The 21,066-nt window shown below is 38.6% G+C and overlaps 3 protein-coding genes across 6 annotated transcripts in view; 2 read left to right on the forward strand and 1 right to left on the reverse strand.

Moving 5' to 3' along the window:
- Positions 1-378, reverse strand: part of ATG2B (autophagy related 2B) — a 46,464-nt gene extending 46,086 nt beyond the window's left edge. The window contains exon 1 of the mRNA XM_057371896.1: positions 161-378. Within this exon, the coding sequence (XP_057227879.1) occupies positions 161-322 (162 nt within the window). The 5' untranslated portion in view covers positions 323-378. The remainder of the gene's footprint in view (positions 1-160) is intronic.
- Positions 379-954: 576 nt separating this feature from the next.
- On the forward strand, positions 955-4,710 carry GSKIP (GSK3B interacting protein). Of its 4 annotated transcripts, none has more exons than XM_057371892.1 (3): positions 955-1,019; positions 1,969-2,227; positions 2,813-4,709. In XM_057371892.1, the coding sequence occupies exons 2-3, from the start codon at positions 1,970-1,972 to the stop codon at positions 2,972-2,974; spliced, it is 420 nt and encodes a 139-aa protein (XP_057227875.1). In that variant the 5' UTR covers positions 955-1,019; position 1,969; the 3' UTR covers positions 2,975-4,709. The 4 variants fall into 4 exon arrangements, with proteins under 4 accessions (XP_057227875.1, XP_057227877.1, XP_057227876.1 ...); XM_057371894.1 differs by having other exon boundaries at positions 966-1,023; XM_057371893.1 differs by lacking the exon at positions 955-1,019 and adding an exon at positions 1,038-1,132.
- A 790-nt stretch (positions 4,711-5,500) lies between these two features.
- The window catches only part of AK7 (adenylate kinase 7), a 28,485-nt gene continuing 12,919 nt past the window's right edge, over positions 5,501-21,066 (forward strand). The window contains exons 1-12 of the mRNA XM_057371897.1: positions 5,501-5,623; positions 6,184-6,369; positions 7,472-7,580; positions 8,581-8,675; positions 9,389-9,499; positions 14,200-14,283; positions 14,854-14,942; positions 15,440-15,530; positions 17,206-17,283; positions 18,034-18,183; positions 19,580-19,708; positions 19,988-20,129. Coding sequence (XP_057227880.1) covers positions 5,543-5,623; positions 6,184-6,369; positions 7,472-7,580; positions 8,581-8,675; positions 9,389-9,499; positions 14,200-14,283; positions 14,854-14,942; positions 15,440-15,530; positions 17,206-17,283; positions 18,034-18,183; positions 19,580-19,708; positions 19,988-20,129 — 1,345 coding nt within the window. The 5' untranslated portion in view covers positions 5,501-5,542. The remainder of the gene's footprint in view (positions 5,624-6,183; positions 6,370-7,471; positions 7,581-8,580; positions 8,676-9,388; positions 9,500-14,199; positions 14,284-14,853; positions 14,943-15,439; positions 15,531-17,205; positions 17,284-18,033; positions 18,184-19,579; positions 19,709-19,987; positions 20,130-21,066) is intronic.

Here is a 21,066-nt window from a genome sequence, read left to right on the forward strand (position 1 = left end):
CAGACAACACTTCCCTGGATTAAATGCTAATTCTGGCTATAACTTTTTACATAAAAGAGGCAGGGCATTGAAAATAAAGTGGGTGGCAGTCGGGGGCAGAGAATCAGCTGGTCCTCAGACACAGCAGGAGCCGAGAGGGTGAAGTGCCAGCATCCCTTACCCACTTATCCAGAGGGACCTGCGTCAAGGAGCCGGTGCCCTGGTAGAGATCCAGGCTGAGCTGTTCCAGGCTGAGCTTCTCCTGCAAAAAGTGGCCCAGGTACCTCTGCAGCAGGTACCTGCAGGCTCTCTTCTTGATGGACTCCGAGAAAGGCCACGGCATGGCGGCTGCACACCGGGGGCCGCGAGGCCGGGCGGCGGGACGGGGACGGGGCCGGGGACGGGGCCGGGGCCGGGCGGAGAGCGGAGACGCGAGGGAGCGGACTGGGGGCCGCTAGGCCAAGCCTCGCCCGTCGGCGCGGGCTACCGCGGGGTCTTTCCCCSTGCCGGACGGCACCGCCGCCGCCCCTCACGCCCCGGCGGGGCGGCACTGCCCGCCCTAGGGCGAAGAGGCGCAGACAGGCAGCTCCATCCTCATTCGGACACCGCCGCCATCTTCTCGGCGGGCGCGGAGGGGCCGCGGCAGCCGCGCTGCGCGGGGAAGGGGCCGGGATCCGGCGGGCGGGCAGCCCCTCCCCGTCTGCACTGCGCCGCCGGCGAGAGCGGCSAGGCCGATCGCGGCCGTTCGTCTCCTTCCTTCCTCCCGGCGCCCCCCCGCCGACCACCGGCACCGTGACGTGAGGGAAGTGGCGTCGCCGAGCGGAGGAGGCGGGGGCGGAAGCGGCCGCAGGAGTGGGCGGCCCGGCCGGAAGGCGTTGCGCAGCTGGTGGCGGCGGGGCCGCCTCTCCCGGGAGAGGCCCGGGAAGCAGCGGGGYGGGCGCTGTCCGCCGAGCCGAGCCGAGCGGGGCGGGGCGGCACGGCGGTCGCGTCCGGAGCTGCGCAGGGTCGGGCGGCGGGGCCTCGGCCGCCCGCCGGCGCTGGTGGGTGCGCTCCGGGGCGCGGCGGGGGTGCGGTCCGTGGGAGCGGGAGGCTGCGCAGCTCGGTATCCGGCTCCCCTATTGCCCTCCGGTTATTCGCTATTTGTAGATGCAAGGTGGGATTTGGCAGGAAACGGTGGATCTCGTGGAATGAATGTCCCGCATGTAGCGGATCGGTGATAGGCAGCCCCCATTTCCTCCTGACAGCAATGCTCAGTTACCAGAGCTCTAAGGGCAGAGTCCCAAGGGGTTTTACCTGCTGCCTCAGGCAGGCTTCACGGGTATCAGCTGAGGCCTCCTGGCGACACTCTTACCCGCGGGGCCACTGCCGGAGCCTCGGTGATAACCTCACTGGGGCTGTCCGGTTTTGGTACCAGTTGCTCACAAAGACCAGCCGCCTGCGTCTCTGAAATGTATCGGCACTTGTGCGTGAAAGACGAACAGGAGCTTTATTCTTTAGTGACTGTAACAAACAGCTGCACTTAATGCCTTTAAGTCTCTGATAACCCATTTAGTTCACAGACTAAGTGAACTAAGTCTTCCTTAAATTCACCAACRGTAGGTTTTTATTGTCTTCAGCTATTGATTTCAGTTTTTTCAGGCATAATTTGTCTTCTTCCTGCATTCTGGATCAGCAAAGGGTAGAATTAATGACTGCCGAATCATAACAGTCTTATACAACAGAATGTGAGTTAGCTTGCCTAAAAAAAACCTAGCTTGAGTGATACTGATATTGCTTCTAAATGTTCATGTAATCTTCAGCATTTGTTCTGAATATCTTGAGTTTGAGTTCTCTAGACTGCCATTTCATGAGTTATGGAAGTCACAGGATCTCATAGTTTCCTTTTTTTGAACAATGTTAAATATGTCTGCTTAAAATATAACGTGGTTTATAATGTTAATATATATTGAATGTAGTGGTATAATAAATCTAAAATGTTTCTATGTGCAGAATGGAGACTGATTGCAATCCTATGGAGTTGCCTGATAATACAGGGTTTGAAGAGGATTCTGATTACAGAGACTTTGAAGGAACAGACGTGAAAGATATGAGACTAGAAGCTGAAGCTGTTGTAAATGATGTTTTGTTTGCCGTCAGCAACATGTTTGTGTCAAAGACCCTTCCCTGTGCAGAGGATGTGGCATATATCAATGTGGAAACCAGGGAAAGGAACAGATACTGTCTGGAGCTCACTGAAGCAGGACTCAGGGTAAACTAATTAGTTTATAATTTCATAAACTTCTTTGTTTTGAACAATGAACGTATTCAAAAAGTGCCTAGAAAAATACTTCACTCTYTCCTCTTTTATGGAAGCCTGATCTACATGTTTTCTTCTAGAATAGGGAACTTAACCTAGTTACTTTCAACAAAGCAAGAAGGKAAGTTAGTGAAAAAAACAGGAATTTATTTAAGACATAAATTGATGAAGATTGAATCAACAATTTGTTACAAGCCTGTCAGTCTTTGGGTTTCTTAGCTACCCAAACAAGTCGATACAGTATCTATTCCTTTTTGCACCATTTGTAATTTCTGTTCAGATGTGTAGATGTGAGACTTCAAAGATCATATTGATGTATTTTAMCAGTATTCTGAGTTTTGGACAAAAGTTATTTGAAATTGTCTTAAATACTGTATAACCAGTAAGCTCTCTAGTAGAAAGCAGACTCTGATTTAAATCCACTATTTTTTATTCTCTCATTAGTGTACTACCCCGACTGGCAAAGTTAAATGTTGTGCTACATGTGCCAAGATGATCATCACCACAGAAAGTTAACCACCCTATTCTTTGTTGCAGGTAGTAGCTTATGATTTTGATCAGACTGATGACAGACTGCAAACTCCATACCATGAAACTGTCTACTCCTTGTTGGACTCTCTCAGCCCTGCATATCGACAGGTGTTTGGAAATGCATTGCTACAAAGACTAGAAGCTTTGAAGAAAGAAACTCAGTCATGATATACCCAGATATGAGGAAGGTTTAGTGCCAGATTGAATTCTTAGTAYGAAGCACTGAGATCTTCCTTATAAGTATCTTAAGCTTCATTTCTTGCATTGGTGTCTAATTCATGCTAGTAGATTATTATATAACGTTTATATGTTATAACAAGTATATTATATAACATTTTGCTACCATGGATTTGCATATATCATATTATTACAAGCCACTTTGATAAATATGAAAGAATTCTTAAAATTACTTTTTGTTGWAAATGAGCACATAAGTTGCTTCATACAATGTTCAAAAACTTTGGTCTCTTTTCCAAGTCTTAGTATTCAAAACTAAAAAAAAMCAGACTGAATGTTATAAGTGGTAATTCTTTGTATGCGTGCTTTCTGATAATTGTGATGCYACCTTTTTAAATAGAAACAAACTACTTGCTCTACCCAGTTAATGAAAAAATAATTGGGAAAACTTCTGCAAAGAATTTCTGCTTGATTTGCTATACATAAATCTGAAAGTTCTCMGCTTTGTAGCAAGAAAGATGGTTMTTCAACAGTTGAGCATTGCTTATATAGTAGTAGGATCTGACCAAGGCTCAGCATTAATTCATCTGTCCTTGTCTGTAGCAACCAGCAAGCTCCAAATAATCCACAAAATGAACTGCTTATATATGAATGTATTGTCTGAACCATAAATGATTAAGCACAGAATTAATGGGCTACACGTTTCCTAAAAACRATGTTACATATGCTATATATATGTATGCTATATTGCAACTGTTTGAGAGGCTTGGAAGGCCTGTTTTCTATTTCGAATGTGTGTTTACATGATGTACAGGATATACTCAAGAGTATTTTTGCTTCAGCCTTTACTTTCTATAATACAGTACTTTGGTACTCCCAGTTTTCACATTTTCTCCCTCAATTGTACAGTGTCCTCTCCTGAGGAATACTAAAGTAAGCACTGTAATGTTAATTGCATTGTATTGGTTTGAAACCAAAGGCTGTATGAAATTTGCTAAGACTAATATAAACTGGAAGATTATAACTTGTATTTTCTACTTAAAAACTGGTACAACTCTCTTTATAATTCTATTGTTCTGCTATAATACAACTTTTCAAGTATGTACTGAATGGTAGACTTTTTAAAAATTACAGTTGGGTAGAAGTGCTTGTACAGTTGAACTGAAGCTCTGTGACATTCATACTTTTTGTATTCTATTATTCTGTATTTGTGTGTCTTTATTCAAACAATCCTGCCATTATTCTTCTATGCTTTTGTGACAAGTACATGCAGTAGCTTTTTTGGAGCCACATTTAGGGATATATTGGTTCTCACAGATTCCAGTGACTTCAGTGGACCTATGTTGACTTCTRCCTGCTATGGGTTAGTCATATTGATCAGAGAAGTCTGGCAGAGCTTTTGTAATGGCTTTGGCTTAGCAATGTGCAACTATGACAAAACAACTGTAATTGGTGCTTCTGTTTTTGAGAGCTTCATTTCATCATTATTTTTTGGGTTGAAACTTCTGAAACTAGTCCTCTGCCCTAGAGTATGCTTCCATGCTCCAAAAATTGTTCATGGGCTCTCTTTTGCACACAGGTCTGTGGCATGTGGTTAGTCCTCTATGAGGAAAATGTACTTTAGCAAATTMATATTTGAATATTTTTCCTTGCAGCTGATTTACTTGTTCAATTTCAATGACTAAAGAATTAAATAAATATACTGGTGCAATGTAGTTTTCTTGTGGGGAGGGTAGAGCTACTGCAAAGTGAGGAGAGAACAAGTCATCATGCCCTTAGAAAAAAAATAGCTGTCAAGTATTTGGAAACTGCAAACTAGTATCTGCTGAAACTTTGTTATGAAAAAACAGGGTCCATGATTGTAAAGGACTTGGAATGTTAGAAATCCAAGTGGAAAAATGCCAAAGTAATGTTTCATTGCTGAATTTTGGGGGGGTTTTTTGGACTGCTTTGTCATTTTGTGTGTTTATTATAAGCAYGCTTTCGAAACAATATTTTGTAGGAGTTTGCAGAAGAAACCGGTGCTATTTCTTATTACACTGTTAACCCAAAAGTGAAACAGCAATGTCATTCCACCACTTCTGGGTAACTGAGGATGACCAAAATGCTCTCCCATCCCTGTACTTGGGCACTGCTGCCCCTGTGGAAGGAGGGAGCGTCTCTGCAACACTGACGAGGGTGAATTTCAGGAGTCCTTCAGCTGCCAGTTGCTCCCATTGTCCGGAGACCTGAGTAGATGCTGCTGAGGTAGCTGTTAATCTGTGAATGGTCTAAACAGCCTCAGAGCCTGCCTGCTGTGGGGAAGAACGGCTGATAACCCAATTGAACTATTTTGGTCTCGGCAGTACCACGCAACTCTTGCGCCGCTCGGAGCAAAGTCGCTGATGGAGACGCTGCCGCCACCCCGCGCGTCCCGGGCCGGGCCGGGCGCCCACGGCGGCTGCGCACAGCGCGCGATCGCGCGTGCCGGGGGCGCTGCGRGCTGTGCGCCCCCAGCGGCCCCCGGGGGAAGTGCGCTCGCCGGTCGCGCGGCAACAGGCCGCGTCCCGGGCTACGGCCATGGCGGACACCGCGGCGCCGCCGGGACACCGCCTCTTCCTCAACCACCTCGACTCCTACTGCGGCCGCAATATCGGCGAGGTGACCGCGGGGCGGCCCGCAGCTGCTCCCGGCAGCGGCTTCTCTCTGGCTCAGGCATCTCCGCCCTCCGGGGAGCCGCGGCTGGTCCCCGGGGAGCTCGGCCGGGCGGGCAGCTGAGTCAGCTGAAATAGCTGCTGAGGAGAGGGACCGGAGCAAAAAAAGGATTAAGATAATGAGGAGTAAAAATAAAGAGTTAGGAGCAGGTGTGGATAAAGCCGGTCGGGAGAGTTCAGGCAGCAGCTGATTGCTGTGGAGGGCGATAACCAGCATTCATTCCTGTGAGGTAACCCCGGCCCGAGAGGAGCCAGGTGCGGAGCCGAGGCATTCAGGGACTCGCCAGCACCTTCGGCTTTGAGGAGTAGGACAGAAGKAAAGACAAAACAATCCAGCTGAGTCTGAGCAGTCCCTAAAGTTTTTCCTTCTATGGGAAGCTGTTTCTCAAGCGCATTACCGACAACAGGAGCAGGGCTGGTTAGACGGTACTGGTGTCTTCTCGAGATCACGAGAAGCTGTATAGAGCTCAATATATATTTACAAATYGCGTGTCTTGTATATTGCAGTATTTATCCACCTGTATTGTTGGGGCGTCGCTTGGAAGCCCAGATGAGGAAGAAGAAGAGGAGGAAGAAGAAAACGATTCAGATGTTGAAGTTCCCACTACCTCAGAGGAGGATATGTACAAAATAGTGGGTACCCTTTCTAAACCAGGGAGTCCTAATCCACCTTTCGCAAAGGAAATATATACAGTAAGTATGAGTCTTATTTCAGATTGCCATTAGACAGCATTAGAAATACCGCAAGTCATAGAAAATGACCTACACTAGTGAAACGGTCTTTTGTTCCCGCTGGAAGCTGTATATACCTGTTTTATTCCTTCTGCTTCTGGCATGCACTCCAGCGTCTTCTACGTATGACAAAGCAAATAGTAAAAGGAAGGAACTCAGAAAATAGTATATGTCCTCTTCATAACTTTTTTTTTTTTTAAACTCCACCTTGATGATCCACCGGTCTGCTTTCTTTTTCTCGCAAAGCTCACACTGCAAGTATCTCTCATCTTCTTTTTGTCTTTTATCACCATTTTGAAGGTAGTGGTGCTGGCATCAGTGTGTCCCTTAAGTGAAATCACATCTTTCACTAATTGTTCCAAATTGTTCCGAATACCTACATCTTTGTATATAGATGTGTATGTCCAGAGTTTAGTTAACTTAAGAAGGCTTACTCTTATGAATGTGATTGCTTATTGCTTGATTTAGTTTCCTGGAACTATAAGTGCCTCTGTCTCAAATTGCTTATTATAAAAAAAATCATTATTCTTCTTATTCAAGAATCTCTTCAAACGTTTCAAAATTTTGATTCAGATGTCTGTAAGCTGAACTGTTCAATCAGGAAATTATGTCTAGCAGTGTTTAGTTTTAACCACAGCTTTTGCCCTAAGCATTTGCTGGATTTGCTCAAGTGATAYGGACAATCTGCTCTTAATAAAAATTACAGGATGCCATCTTGCAAGGAAATTGACTTTTTTGAATGTCTTCTCCATTTTKCTAACTGATATTTGTTTAAAACATCTGTACAAGTAATGGATATTTTTGATACTCACAAATGTGCTAAAAATATGGATCCTAAAATRCTATTAAAAGTCCCTTTTTAAAATTTATGTTAATGCGTGCTCTAAATTTTTCAGCATTTCATTTAAATTTTATCAGCTTTCTTGTATCTGACTGATAAATATTTGGTAACTGTCTTTTGAATAAATCCAACATCCTAGTGTTAAAAAACCACATTATATCCAGAAGTTAAACTTGAGAAGGATTTTTTTTTCCCTAATGACAGATTCTATTTTTCCCTCAGGTCTCTTCTCGAGAAGCGCTCTTAAGTCACTTGCTTGAGTGTGAAATTGTTGTATATAATATCACTGAGGATGTAAATCAAGTTGAGGAAGCAACGTGGGCTGCTTCTGGTTAGTATAGCTATACCTGAACAGAAATTTAGTTTCTGTGCAGCTATCAAAATTTGCCATGAATGCCTAATGAAGTTATCAGGGATTTATAGTTAACTGTAATATAAAATTGGGTCCCTTGCTGGAGAGATGCTGCACAAATTTTTTTATTTATAGCAAGGAACCATGGGATGCACTGTCACATTCAGAAGGAGAGAAGCTGTCCTGGAATGGTCCAACTCTTTAAATGACACACCTGTGTAGGCAGTAATTTCCCTAAATAACTGTCAACCATTGTCTCAACTATTTGTGTTGGGAGATGGGTAGAAGATTTGCTCCTGTGATATTCAAAGAATGTTTTAGTATTTAATGTAAGTATTTTATCTAAGTTTATTTTTACATAGAAGTCTAATAAAAAATATACTACTAGCTGTCTTTTGGAAACTTTCTCCTGATTTTTACATCCAAATTCTAATAGGCAGCAGGAATCGTTTTATGGTGAGAGTGCAATATCATTCTTTATATGGTAGCTAAACTGAATTAGGCTTTCCTCTTTATAGTATGAACACTTGGAGAACAGAACAATTTGCATAGCAAAAAATTAATTATTTTGTTTGATATTAAAATAAACTATGTTTGCATTCAGTAGATTTTTTTTCTGCTATCATGAAAAACCCACACGTTTTTTATTTTCTTTCAGTATTTCAACAGTCAATAAAGATGAATACTTCCATAGTATAGATTGGTTTTTGGGGGATTTTTCCCCAAGATGTGTAGTTCTGTCAAGATTATGTAAATTCCCAATAATTTGATTCTTTATTACCATTATTTCTCTATTTGTTGTCTTTCCTGATTTATTATCTTTATTTTATATTAATTCAGAGAGCAATATAAAATTGCTCTTAAAAAGGCATATCACATAGAAGATTGATATGAATGTCTATACAGGACCYTTATATAGAAGAAAAGATAGAATTTAAATAATACTTTTTAAAATAAAATCCTTGTTTTCATTTAACAGCCCTACATAAGGAAATAAATACTTTTACAAAACAAAAGGTATTCATCCTCCTTTCAACAATAATGACCTGGGGTAATACYAAACCTATTGAGCCTGTAAGTAATATAAAATTTTTTTCTTTTTTAAAACCARATGTTGCCCTTTAATGGAAAATATTCATTGCATTCAATTGCACAATATATTTCAGGTGKGTACTTCAATGATAGCTAATAAAGTGAGGGGAATTTTAGGATTCTTTCACCCTTACTGCCAAAATCACTATATGTAATTCATTGACAGAAAAGTTTAGGCATTGGGCTATAATGATAAAGAAAAACATAAGGAGTTGCTTGGTCAAGAAGCAAGACAAATGCTAACCACAATGTGCACTTTCATTAATTAAAAAAATCCCATGTTTACTGTATATTTAATGACATACGTAATTAAAATAGATACATCTTTATTTTGATATATGCAAAATTTTCAGGAACCTTGTTGGACACTTTGTAGTRTTCTATTGCAATTCTTGAATTCAGTGTTACAGAAATGGAGGTTTTCAACCTTGCGTAATGCTATATATAATAAAAAAATGCTTTTTAAAATATAAAAAGTAGTTAAAAATCTTTTACTGTGAAATTTGAAATTGAACTAATGACATTTTCAAAATGTTGAACCTCAAGTATCAAATTCAGAACCTTTAAGAATTTTAAATTAGAGAAATTTAAAACAGATTTAAAAATACTTCTAAAGAACTTCTTTAAACATCTAGACCTTCAAATTTTTTTTCTGTTTCAAGAAATATATAATAGTCACATTTCTTTCTTCAAAGGACAATCCTGAGATTCCTTTTAATGATGAAGATTATCGGAAAAGAAAATCTCATCCTAGCTTTATGGACTACATAACTGCTGAAAAACTCATTGTGAAACTTGGGAAAACTGTATGTATAGAACTTTTTTATAAAAATAAGTTGTTTTGCCTTCTTATTCAAAGTTTTCTCTTAGTAATGGAAATTAWCAACAATTTGAATAAGTTTTAAGAATATGTTATTGTCTTTATTAATATGGATCATATAAATTATTAATAAAACACAGTAGTATAGAGAATACTATAATGTCTTTTGAAAACCAAGTGTATGCGTAACATAAATCCCAAATTCTGTGGTTTTTTCCTGATGTAGGGAGTAAATCAGGCTTATCTTAAAAGAATACTGCTTTTTTTTTGTTGTGCCAGAGAKATTCAAAGCTGGGGTCTGTACGTGGAAAGATTTAAGGATTTGAGGAAGAAGGTTTGTAGAGGACTGAGATATTAGTACAGTTCTAAAGAAAAGCAGCATCTTTAAATAATAACAAGCTATGTTTATATTATGTCTCATTAAAATACTTAGATGTTCTGGCCACACCTAGCATGTCCGTGGATAGTTTGTGCTCTTGGAACAGAGGCCTTGTTGACTTTTATTCCGCTCTATAATTCACTTATGGCCACAGAGGTGGCACAGAATAACTAAAACATGTTATATCTTTATAGGTGTTTTAAAATCCCCTCCTGCAGCTTTGCTTGCTTTGATATGATTAGACTATTAATCTTACTATAGAACAGACTATGCTTCTATTTGTATTTAAGGCCTGTTATTAAATAAATACCAACAGTGACTCAGCTTACAATTCAGAAAAAATGGAAGCTGTTGTCATTAGTGGTGGAGTAATGTGGTGATTAAGAAGACATCRAAATACATTGGATGATGGTGTCATTTGGTCATTCTTTTTCTGTGTTGACAGCCTCCTACCATCAATATAATTTAATATCCATTACAAAAAACTATCAGGCTAATAACAGAGGGTGAAAAAAATTTCTCTGATTTGAGTATGCATTTGCTATCTTATGCCCTGCTGAGAAAATAGCACTAGAAATCATATTCTSTTCTACCATGGGCCTGGTAGTACAGACTACAAGTAAAAATTTGGTTTACAGCTTGAAAAAACAGTGGTAATTTTTTTTTTTCTTTTACTGTGCTAACATGCCGTTATAAGACCATGGGATGTTTCACACCTGTGATATTAAAAACATGAATATTGTGGACAGCATCCATCAAACCTTGCATTAACTTCTTAAGCTCTTAATACCCAGATGAGCTATTGACTATTTTTCTGACTAGTCCAAAGCAGAGTCACTGCATACCAAAAGTATTAATATAATTAGTGTCTAAGATTTGTCAGGGTGGACATCTGTTGAAAAGACAGATATGTATATCTGTCATGATAAAGCAACGTGAATATTTTCAATACCCACCTGCTGTAACACTTTCAAAAGGAGCCCTTTTCCTCTAGAACTCCGATGTCAGCACCAATGGTTATCACTGCTCCTGGGTAGCTTCTGTCAGCACTTTGCAACAGGAGGGCTCCAAAGCATCTGTTCTTCCCATGAAGTCAGCTTTGGCTTCTTGTGAGGCTGGACACTTTGGGATTACAGTCCCTACCCATTTCTAAATTCAATTTTATCTAGGGAATGTGCCATCAGTGAAAGAAATGACAGTGTTATTACTCCCTGCCAAGAGCTTAGACACTAGGATTCATCAGTCTTGTCAGCCAGTTAGGAMATTCCTTGCACCAGGAATAGAAGAACTTCTTAACCTTGTTGTCTGTTGAGAGTGAAGTTTAATGGAAGCTGTTTCTCACAGCAAGGTTTCACCTCTGCATTAGTGTATCATCTCTCACCTATTCCTTGATTAAAATTCAGTAATTTTAATGTGTTTAAGAGTCTTTGCCTTTTATCACTAGCAATTTTTTACCTTTACCTTTGTGACATTTAGGGTGCTCAGGCTGGGTGCCTTTTCTCACAAGTTGCAATCTCTGGAGTCCTGCCAAATTCAGAATCCTTGGAGAAATATCTGCCTRCCACAGGCCGAAAAGCTTCTCATCTCTCAGCTCTGTTCTCAGTGACATCACAGTTCCCGAATCCATTTAGACCTGTTACTCACTTCAAGCAATTTATCAAAACAAAGCAASCAACCGTAAAACAACCGCAGTCTGGAATTGATGATCCCAGCTAGAAAGTGACACCTAGTGGCTCTAATGAAGATTACACGTGACATTCTKTACTCGAGACTAAACATGCCCTGCGGAACAGCAATTTGCCTAAGAATTGCCTTATTTTTTTTTAAATTACCTATATCCRAGTAACTTCAAGTAGTACCTTCTCATAGGGATGGCTTGTGACGCTAATTAAGTATTGTTAGAGGAATTAAACCTGTTTTAGAGATTTGTATTTCAGTGAAGTACAGCACTAGGTACCAAACTATGGTTTGTCTCCACACGTGGCAGGAGTTAGCACAAGGTACATGGAAGAAAGGCCTGTGTTACATTCTTTTTAAGGGAATGAGAAATAGCACCCCYTGTGCATTCGCAACAGGCAGGTTTTTCCTGCTAGGAGTCGGAAATTACTACATATCTTCTAGGACGTGTTTGCAGTCTGTCCAGAGCAACACTGGGAGCTTCTGCTCTTAGGCTACAAACAGTATCTGTCATGGTATTACCCAAGCACACTCACTGTGTGTTAAGATCAGAGTAGTGAGAGATACCTCTGCCCAAATTAAGTTGCAAACAAGACCATATGCTGAAGTCAGTGTACATATTTTATTTAACAATAAATACAAAGTAGAGAGATAGAAAACAGAGGAGAGAGAGATCAAGCAGAAKATAGTCACCACCCATGAATCCAGTTGGTCCTTCTTCATACTGGTCTTCTCAGATGATAGGGATACCGAGGTCATGCAAAACTTTCCAGTATTTATGCATTTTAGCAAATAAGAGAGTTAGTGTTCATTGGCTACAGAGTTCTTTTAATCTATTTGTTAAATTATTCCCTCACTTCTAATGCTAGTTAGTCCCATGATCRGTCTTTCTCTTCTTTATAGTTGATGGGTTTCTTGGGTTCATGGGCAGTGGATTGGTGGTCACAATCTCCCCCTGCCAGAATTACCTTTTACCCAGTTGAGCTGATTTTGCTAGACTTGCTGAGMTGGCTTTCCCTGTGGCCTGTAAATTTTGCATTCTTTGTGATCATTATCAGCAAAACATTCTTCTCCCCAGGCTTTGCTAATGTGCCCCTGGAATAACATTGAGACAATAGTACTACCTTTATCTTTTCTTATCTCAAGCTGGCAGTTGTGGCGGCTTATCTTACAGTACAAGTTCCAGGTATCCATGGAGGTATATKCAGGGAGGCTTCAGCGGTTGTTGGTGGTTGCTGATGCCATCTGACCCATAACTTGGGGTGATCTTTGTTTGACCAGTGACATGCATACCAGCAGTATTTCTTTATACTGTTTGCCACAGTGGAAATTTTTGTTCAGATGTGTTAACCAGGATATACTAACAAGATCTCGACCCTGCCAGGCTGGGAGTTAGTGTTATCCTGTAGCTCCCTTCTGTATTTATCTCATGGCACAGTCCTTCTGTGGTCTTAGTGTTTGAGACAGGCAGTGCTCCTTGCAGYGTGGAAGCTCTTTTGCTATCCATAATGCCTTCTACTTTTAGTGTTTCTTGTGATTAATTACCAGCTGTTGAATTCCAGTGAGTTGAAGTAGTTTTTATTACAAAGTATCACTTTGTGAGTATATAGATAAAAACACATAGATACAACACACTGACTTTGCAACTTGCCATCATTTTACATGATGCTTTGCTTATACAATCAAAGATTGGCTAAGACTTGCCTTATCTTTCTGTTTCTGAAATATTATAAACAAGATAACAAAAAGTCCATTTCCCCCCATTCCCCCAGGAAAAAAGAAGTGGATCCTAAATCTGCACGTGTTCCCACTGCTGATAAAGACAGGTGGTATAAGGGAGATATGTAATGCCTAAGATCTTTACAACCTGAGAATTATTTAGTAATTTTGTTTCATCTTAAAAATTTCAAAATGACTGATTCAAAAGTCTTTCTTGGAAGTTTTTTTTTCCTTTCAGATGATTTAAACATCGTTTTTTCTCTCTGTATAACCATCCTCACCATTGATTCAAACAGTAACATATATGTCCAAGCAGACAGGCAAATTTATGACATTACATTATAAATATAGCCAAAAGCATTTGGGTTAATCATGATGTGTGGTTAGGAAAACATTCAAATAGTTCAAAGTTTGGTTTGGTTTTTTATTTTTTATTTGTTTTTTTTTTGTGCATCAAAATGAAAGTAAAGAAATTGTAAAATCATTAATCTAGTATTTCCTGATCCTTTAGGCAGCCAAATGCAAATATCATGCAATTGAAAAAATAGCTGAAATGAATTTCAGAGTTACTTTTTCTTGAAAATAGAAAGTAGAAGCATGAGTTACCCTGTTCACTTAATTTATTTACATAATGTCTAATTTTTTATAACTCTTTAATTTTATAATTTTCATTCAGATGTAGACAGATTTCTTTTTTGAAGACCGCTGTAGACAGTTTTTTTTTTTAAGGAAGTAATAGCAATATGACTCAGGAAAATACAGGATATGCAACAATTGATCTAGTTACAACTTGAAGTGCGACAGTTTACACACTTTGTATATTTAGTGTGCATGTGTGCAAGAGTCAGTGTAAGCTTGTATCCCAATTGCAATACCAGGTTTTAATAAAAACTTTCTTGCTGATTTCACAGAACAAAGATAAGTTTTCAACATATGTTGTTGCTGCAGGACATCAATATGGAGCTGAAGAAGGACTCTTTCACTACTTTTTTAAGGTAGACATCCAACTACATTTGAAAGATCATTTAATTTCTAGGGGCAAACTGTACTGGAATTGAACCGATTTTTAGCAGCCTTGGTATCATAAGCTCAATGCTTTCATGAGCAGAACTGATTATTTGATCCTTCTGAAATATTTTAACAACAGTGGAAGATGGCTTTTCTCTTTTATTGGCTCTATTTTTTTCTTCAATATTTCTATGGCTTTTTGAACAGTATCTTTGTATGTATTTTCCAGTGAGGACATGCCTCTCATATAAATGGAATCCAGGGAAATGTCTTTCTTCATAGTCTCTTTCTTATAGTCTTTTCCCCACCCCTCCCCACCAAGTTTTTGGTTTTGGGGTGATACGAAGTTTAAAAAAAAAACACAAAAAATTTCTTGTTTTCAGCMGGCTGACAATCAGTATTTCTCAGGAATTGTCTCTTTACTGCAGTTCCATTAATCATTCAATAAACTGACCTTTAAATCTTGAATATACAGATTTGCCTAGTAATCAAAAGCTCCCTTTTTAGCTCTAATTAAAAGTARCCCCTTTTTCTCACTTTATTCTCTGTATTTTCAGATGTGTTGGCTTAGTGAGACTCCTGTAATACCTGTTTTTGAGGATGGAAATAATATTGTTCCAACCATTCATGTTCGTGACTTAGCAGCGTAAGTGAAAAAAAAAAAAAATTCCTCTGAGCAACAATTGATACCTAAGTAGATAACATCAAATCCACTAGAGAGCACTGAGGCTTTGAAATTACGTGGGTTGGTTTAAGGTCTGTCTTGGGCCCTTTTAACTGAGTCAAACAGAGCCTTCAGTTTCTTTAGAAGTAGATGTGCCTTCTGGAAGCCTTATCTGACCATTGCACTGGGGCTTTGTTTTTAACAAATGACAAGCCATGTTCAGTCTAGATTGTGATAGAACTGGCAATGGATTGTGGACTGTTCAGCTAACTACGATATTATCTTCTACAGACACAGCTTTTTATTAATTTCTTTCCAAATAAAATATGTAGCTGTGCTTCTTTATTAATTAAAATATRTATGAAAATGTAATGCTCTGAAATGTTCTGTGAGAATTTGCAGATCCTTGGTACTATAACCAAGGAAAACTCTGGATGCTTCTCCAAGTACCAGCTCAGCTTGCACTTGCTATATTTCAGAGTGTTGCAAAATGTAGCAGACAGGAGGCCAGACTTTCAGTATGTACTTGGAGTAGATGCATCAATGCACACCCTTGAAGAATTAGTAAAGGTAAGAGAGGTGATAGGAGATTTGAGGTTTTTTGTTTTTTTGTTTTTTTTTTTTTTTTTTTTTTTTTTTTTTTTTTTAATTTTTTAAAACCTGTTTTTTTTACTGAAGTAGAAGTTCCTAGGTCTTCCTGAATTATCTTGTGTTGTACATTGCATGGAAGATTATTTTGAAATCCTCTAAGACTTCTGTCCTTTGAACAAAATAYATTACTTGATCTTCAGGATCTCTTTGTGAATAACTTGTTAGATCTGTGTAAAGCTAAAGTAACTGTAAAAAACTTATAAAATGAACTGACTAAATGAACACTAGGAAGTCACCAGAATCTTATGTTATTCACTGAAGAGGTCTAAAATAGCTCAAAGATRAAATAACTCTGAAATGCAAATTCACACATACTACCTCCTGTTTAGCACTGTCCTGAYGAAGACACGAGGATGATAAATGTGATGCCAATGAGATTCCTGAAATATTTTTGGGAATTACAAGCCRATATACCTAATAATATCAGCTAATAACCAGGTACATTGTAAGAAATTATAACAAATTAAAGGCATTAGAGGACAACCAGATAGATATGATTTTATTTGGGAAGAGTCAATGTGACTTTTGTAAAATGCTTTCACAATAAATTCTTTCCCAAAAATAGTCTCAAATATTTTGGAAATCTGAGGTTTTTTAACATGACGAGCCAATGTGGGTAAGGATGAACAAGATGATATAATCTTACCTGATTTTCCCAAAGGCTTTCAAAGAAGTACTTCACCTATAGCTGCTGAGAAGCAGCTAGGCACCCTAAGGAGAGAGATAGGTGAAAGGACTTCCTTTCATTGATTTGTGGCTTTTTAGAAAGGACAGGAATAAGTGGACAGTTTTTGTGGACCAGAAGTTGCCAGTGGAGAGGGTGATGCAGAGAGTTATCTTGGCAGGGAGCTGTACCAGCCCAGGGGGAAACTGGAAACMTGCATGGGAGAGGAACACCTCAAGAATTACAGTTGAAAATAGTTGAAGATCAGAAGAGTGTTTGGAAGGMGTATCATAAATGCCTTTTCCATGCTTCCTTTCATTTGAGTGTCTGCTAACTAACATCATTGGAGACAGAATGCTGCATTATTTGATCTGATGGTCTATATAAAGGTTTATGATTTTATGTAGTGGGTTTTAAATCTATTTTAAAGGGCTGTATGTATAACTAACAATTTGTGTCTAATGATGAAATGCAAATAATATATGGAGAGTTATCAGTGGCATTATCTGAAAACCCTTCCCTATTGTTAATGGAATTAAATAGCTCAGGAACCTGAAGTGAAATAATAAAGGTCTCCAAATAGATCTTAAGCACTAGGAATTGTTCATATGTTTAAGAGCTTTATAAATATTTTCTGTGATTTTGGGTTGTTTCTTTGTTTATTTTAAATTTTTTTTATTGCTGATACTAAGGAGGAAGTGTTACTTAGCAACTAGAAGGTATTTTATACTAACATTAAAGTTAATATATTTCTCTTGGATCTATTTAAAATCAGTATCCTGATTTTTCAGGTAGAGTGTAACATAAAATTTAAAGCACACATTTTATCCACAGAAATCCTGTTCAATTTTTTTTCTAAGAATCTGATTTGTTAAGTGGTTTTGGTGTGTTTTTTTTTTTTATTTGTTTGATTGTTTGTTTTTCTGATAGTGTATCAGTAAAAATGTTGGACCAGGAAAAACTGAGAAGATTTCTACTGAAAATGTATTGCTGAACAAAGAGCTAACAGTCAGTACCTTTCTTTCTTTTATGACTTCAGRAAAGTATTTAAACTTAAAAGTATAATATAATGAAATATATAATTACTTTTTTCTTTATTTCACCAGAAAAATGTAACCTCAAAATCTAAAACATGTAAAGCTATTTCAGATTTGGATAATAAACGAAGTAAAATCTAGCCATCATAAAACAGGGAGTTTTGAACAGTTACAGCTTGATTTAAAGAAATGAAATACTGAAACTCTGATGTTGCTGTTTCCCTTAGCATACTGGAGTTCTCTAAGAAAACCTACACAAAATGATAAAAATAATAAAAAAAAATTAATACATTGCTGCTAAGGCTCATGAACACAGCATACATAATTTATGTTGTATTCATCTATTTATCTGGAATAAACTGTTCATAGGTGAAATAAACAAAATAAAACCCAAGTAATTTTAAGATGGTACTTGATAAATTTATGAGATAATTCCTTGCAATTACATGAAAAGTTTGCATTGCACATATTTGTATGCACTAAACAATAGTTGTTTAATGTTGCATGTTCTAATAGATCATGAGAACATTCAGATACAAATATGCATTGAAAATTAGCATTTTTAAAAAGTTTAAAATGACTGGTTTGCTTTGTATGCAAACCTTCTCTCCCAGCACTTTAATTCTTTMTATTCTCCTCATCCATTCTAGTCTCTTGTTCCAGCTATTCTTTTAACATGCATAGCTTAAGTCTGTAAATAAAWGCAGCTTTGTTCCCTCAGCAAATGCAATTGGATATGTTGCTTGTGAACCTACGAATGGAGCATACGTATGTGAAAGACAGTTTCAAGATCAAGTGGGTTGCTGAGGCAGGACTGGTAGAGAACATTGAACAAGTCGTCATGGAATACAAGCAAACTCGAGGGTTACTGGTAAAGCTTTGGTTTATACTATTTCAAAGTACTCTCTTTTTGCCCAATAGAAATGGTTACATAAACACAAGCCTTCAAATAATTAAGTAAAAACACATAGACGATAGGTATAGATGCAAAATAAATGCACATAAAAAGTTAAATTGAAGAAGTTAAATATGAGGCAATATAAACTGAAAAATTTATTTCCTTTATGCCCAAAACTGAAATTCTGTAAATGCAAATTTGTTTCATGATGGAAAAGCTGCTGATTTGAAGTTAATTTCAGCTAGTTTCTTCATCTATTTTGCCTCAGGAATACAATAAGTGTATCTTTTATTTAAGCTTTTTTTTATAATAGTCAATAGTGAGTATTTTGTGTCCATATACTTAGTGAGTTAGGATATACAATTGCAATGTTGCCTTCATTTTAACCTGCTCGGTTGTGAAATTTACCGGGCAACTTTGCTATTTCCTATGTTAGCTTGATATTTAGAAYGTCTGTATGCAAATATATGGGTTACTGAAAGGTGCAGAAAAATGCTTGTATACATGCAAGTATTGATTTGTTCAATAAAGCTGTTTAGTGTGTCTAAATCTGGTTCAAAACTTCAATAAGAGTTCAGGGCACATAAAACAAAATGAAGCTACTGTTGTTCAAGGTTATTCATTGAAAGTCCTTTCCTTGCTCTGAAAGGATAATCTGATATGTGTTTGGGTTAAACTATTTCATCTGAGTACACATGCATTTATTTGAAGAAAATAGTACATACCAGGTAGCAAGTAAAAGGGAGGTTAGCTAGATTGTCTCTGTCACTACTCTATTGCAGAGTTTATACTGTCAGATTTACAGAATTAAGATAGGCACTTAATTATGTATGATTTTGAGTTTATTGCATCACATAGTTAATAAGTGTRTACTGGAATCCTAATTGCACTTACTCATCCTCAGGCTAGGTAGGCTGAAATGAGACATTATTTAAGATTATGATGGATCTGAAAGTTTTGAGGTCAAAATAATCATTGTGATGACAGCAACTCTACCTCAACTGGAAAATAAAACTACTGCATGTTTACAGTGGACTGCTACTACATTCCAAAATTCACTACATCCTATCTGTGGGATTGTTTTTAAACTCTTTGGGTAATTCCACAACAAATTGGTCGGTAAGACTACTAAATAGAAGCATGCTTTTATTCCAACAGTAAATTTCTATATTTAACTAACTATGTTACTTGAGACCTGTGGCTGATATAGAAGTTATTCAGCAAGAAATAAATGAATAAAACAAAAATATATTTTCAGTTTTAGTTACAATTGCTATTTTCTATTGGTTATACTAAAAATATTATTGCTTTCACACAAGAGCATCTGTGTGCTGTTTCAATAATGTTATACCTTTATCCTTTTTTCCAGCCTCTCAAAATTTACATTCATGGTCCTCCTGGGTCTGGCAAATCTACCATTTCTAAGGAGCTCTGCAAACACTACAAGCTACATTACGTAGGGATAAAGGATGTGATTTCTGAAAGAATTGCGAAACTGGTGTGTTCCTGTTCTCTAACATTTCTGCTATTTTAATTTCTGTGATTTTAAAATGTTTGGCAGCATTTAAATATTACTTATAATCCCATTATTTTAGARTAAATACTGGGGATTGTCTCTGGGGATTGTACTGAAATCTTTCTAGAGAACAGAAGTTGCTCGATATCTCACAGGCATACATTAAGAGAATTACTTTTTTTTTTCTTTGATTATATCTATGTATAAAATAAATTTGGCTGTGGATTTTCTGATTTTCCATATTTCTGTTCTTCTCATCAGGAGGAAATTGTGGCTAAAGAACCTGACACTGAGGGAGGAGAAGAAGTAGAAGGAGAAGATGATGTAGAGGAGCAGGGTGAAAATGTAGAAGCAGCAAGGGAGTTATTAGATGAAATCAAAGAAAACATGAAGCAGAATGCAGGTAGGAAATACAAAGTACTATGATAGGATTCGTGTAACTAGTGAAATCCTATGCAAATGGAAATCAGGAAATAAATTTGTGCTCTAGAACTTTAACTTCCTTTTAAAAGCAAGACTCAACTGAACAAGGGAGAGGAAATATCATGAAAGGCTCATGAGTTGAGGTAAGGACAGGGAGAGAACACAAACTGAGTATGTYACGGGCAAAACAGACCTGACTTGGGGAAATTACTTAAATGTATTCCCAATCAAAATCAGAGCACCCACCCCTCCCTTCTCTCCTGAATTTAACTTTATTCATGATTCTCTACCTCTGCCCACCAGCAGCACAGGGGGACAGGCAATAGGGGTTAGGGTCAGTTCATCATATGTTGTTTCTGCTGCTTCTTCCTCCTCACAGAGAGTCTTTCTCCTGCTCCAGCCTGGGACCCCTCACCCAAGAAACAGTTTCCCACAAACTTCTCCAGTGTGAGTCCTTCCCATGGACCACAGTCTTCCATGAGCTGCTCCAGCATGGGTTCCTTCCACAGGGTGCAGTCAGTCCTTCAGGAACAGGCTGCTCCTGCATAGGTCCCCCATGGGATCACAAGTCCCGCCAGCAAACCTGCCATAGCATGGAATCCTCTCTTCATGGGTCTGCAGGTCCTGCCCRGAGCCTGCCCCAGCACGGGCATCCCATGGGGTCACAACCTTCTTTGGGCATCCATCTAGGCCCGTGTGTGCCCTCTCCATGGGCTGTAGGYGGATCTCAGCTTTCCCATGGAGCTCAAAGGGCTGCACAGTGACAGCSTGCTCACCATGCTCTGCACCATGGGCTGCAGGTGGATCTTTGCTTTGGCACCTAAAGCACCTCCTTCCCCTGCTCCTTCTCTGACCTGCAGAGAAGGGTCTCTTCAGCAATGTTTTTCTTCCAGATTCTCACTTCTGTCTTCTCTGGC

Source organism: Malurus melanocephalus, unplaced genomic scaffold (genome assembly GCF_030028575.1).
Source record: "Malurus melanocephalus ecotype Western Australia unplaced genomic scaffold, MMel_1.1 scaffold_161, whole genome shotgun sequence".
In the NCBI taxonomy this organism is placed as follows: domain Eukaryota; kingdom Metazoa; phylum Chordata; class Aves; order Passeriformes; family Maluridae; genus Malurus; species Malurus melanocephalus.

What these genes read in the sequence shown, in the direction of transcription:
- GSKIP (XM_057371891.1), top strand. Translation starts at nt 1,961, where the DNA reads ATGTGCAGAATGGAGACTGATTGCAATCCTATGGAGTTGCCTGATAAT. An exon ending in TCACTGAAGCAGGACTCAGG is followed by an intron (nt 2,228 to 2,812) that starts GTAAACTAATTA and finishes TCTTTGTTGCAG; the next exon opens with GTAGTAGCTTATGATTTTGA.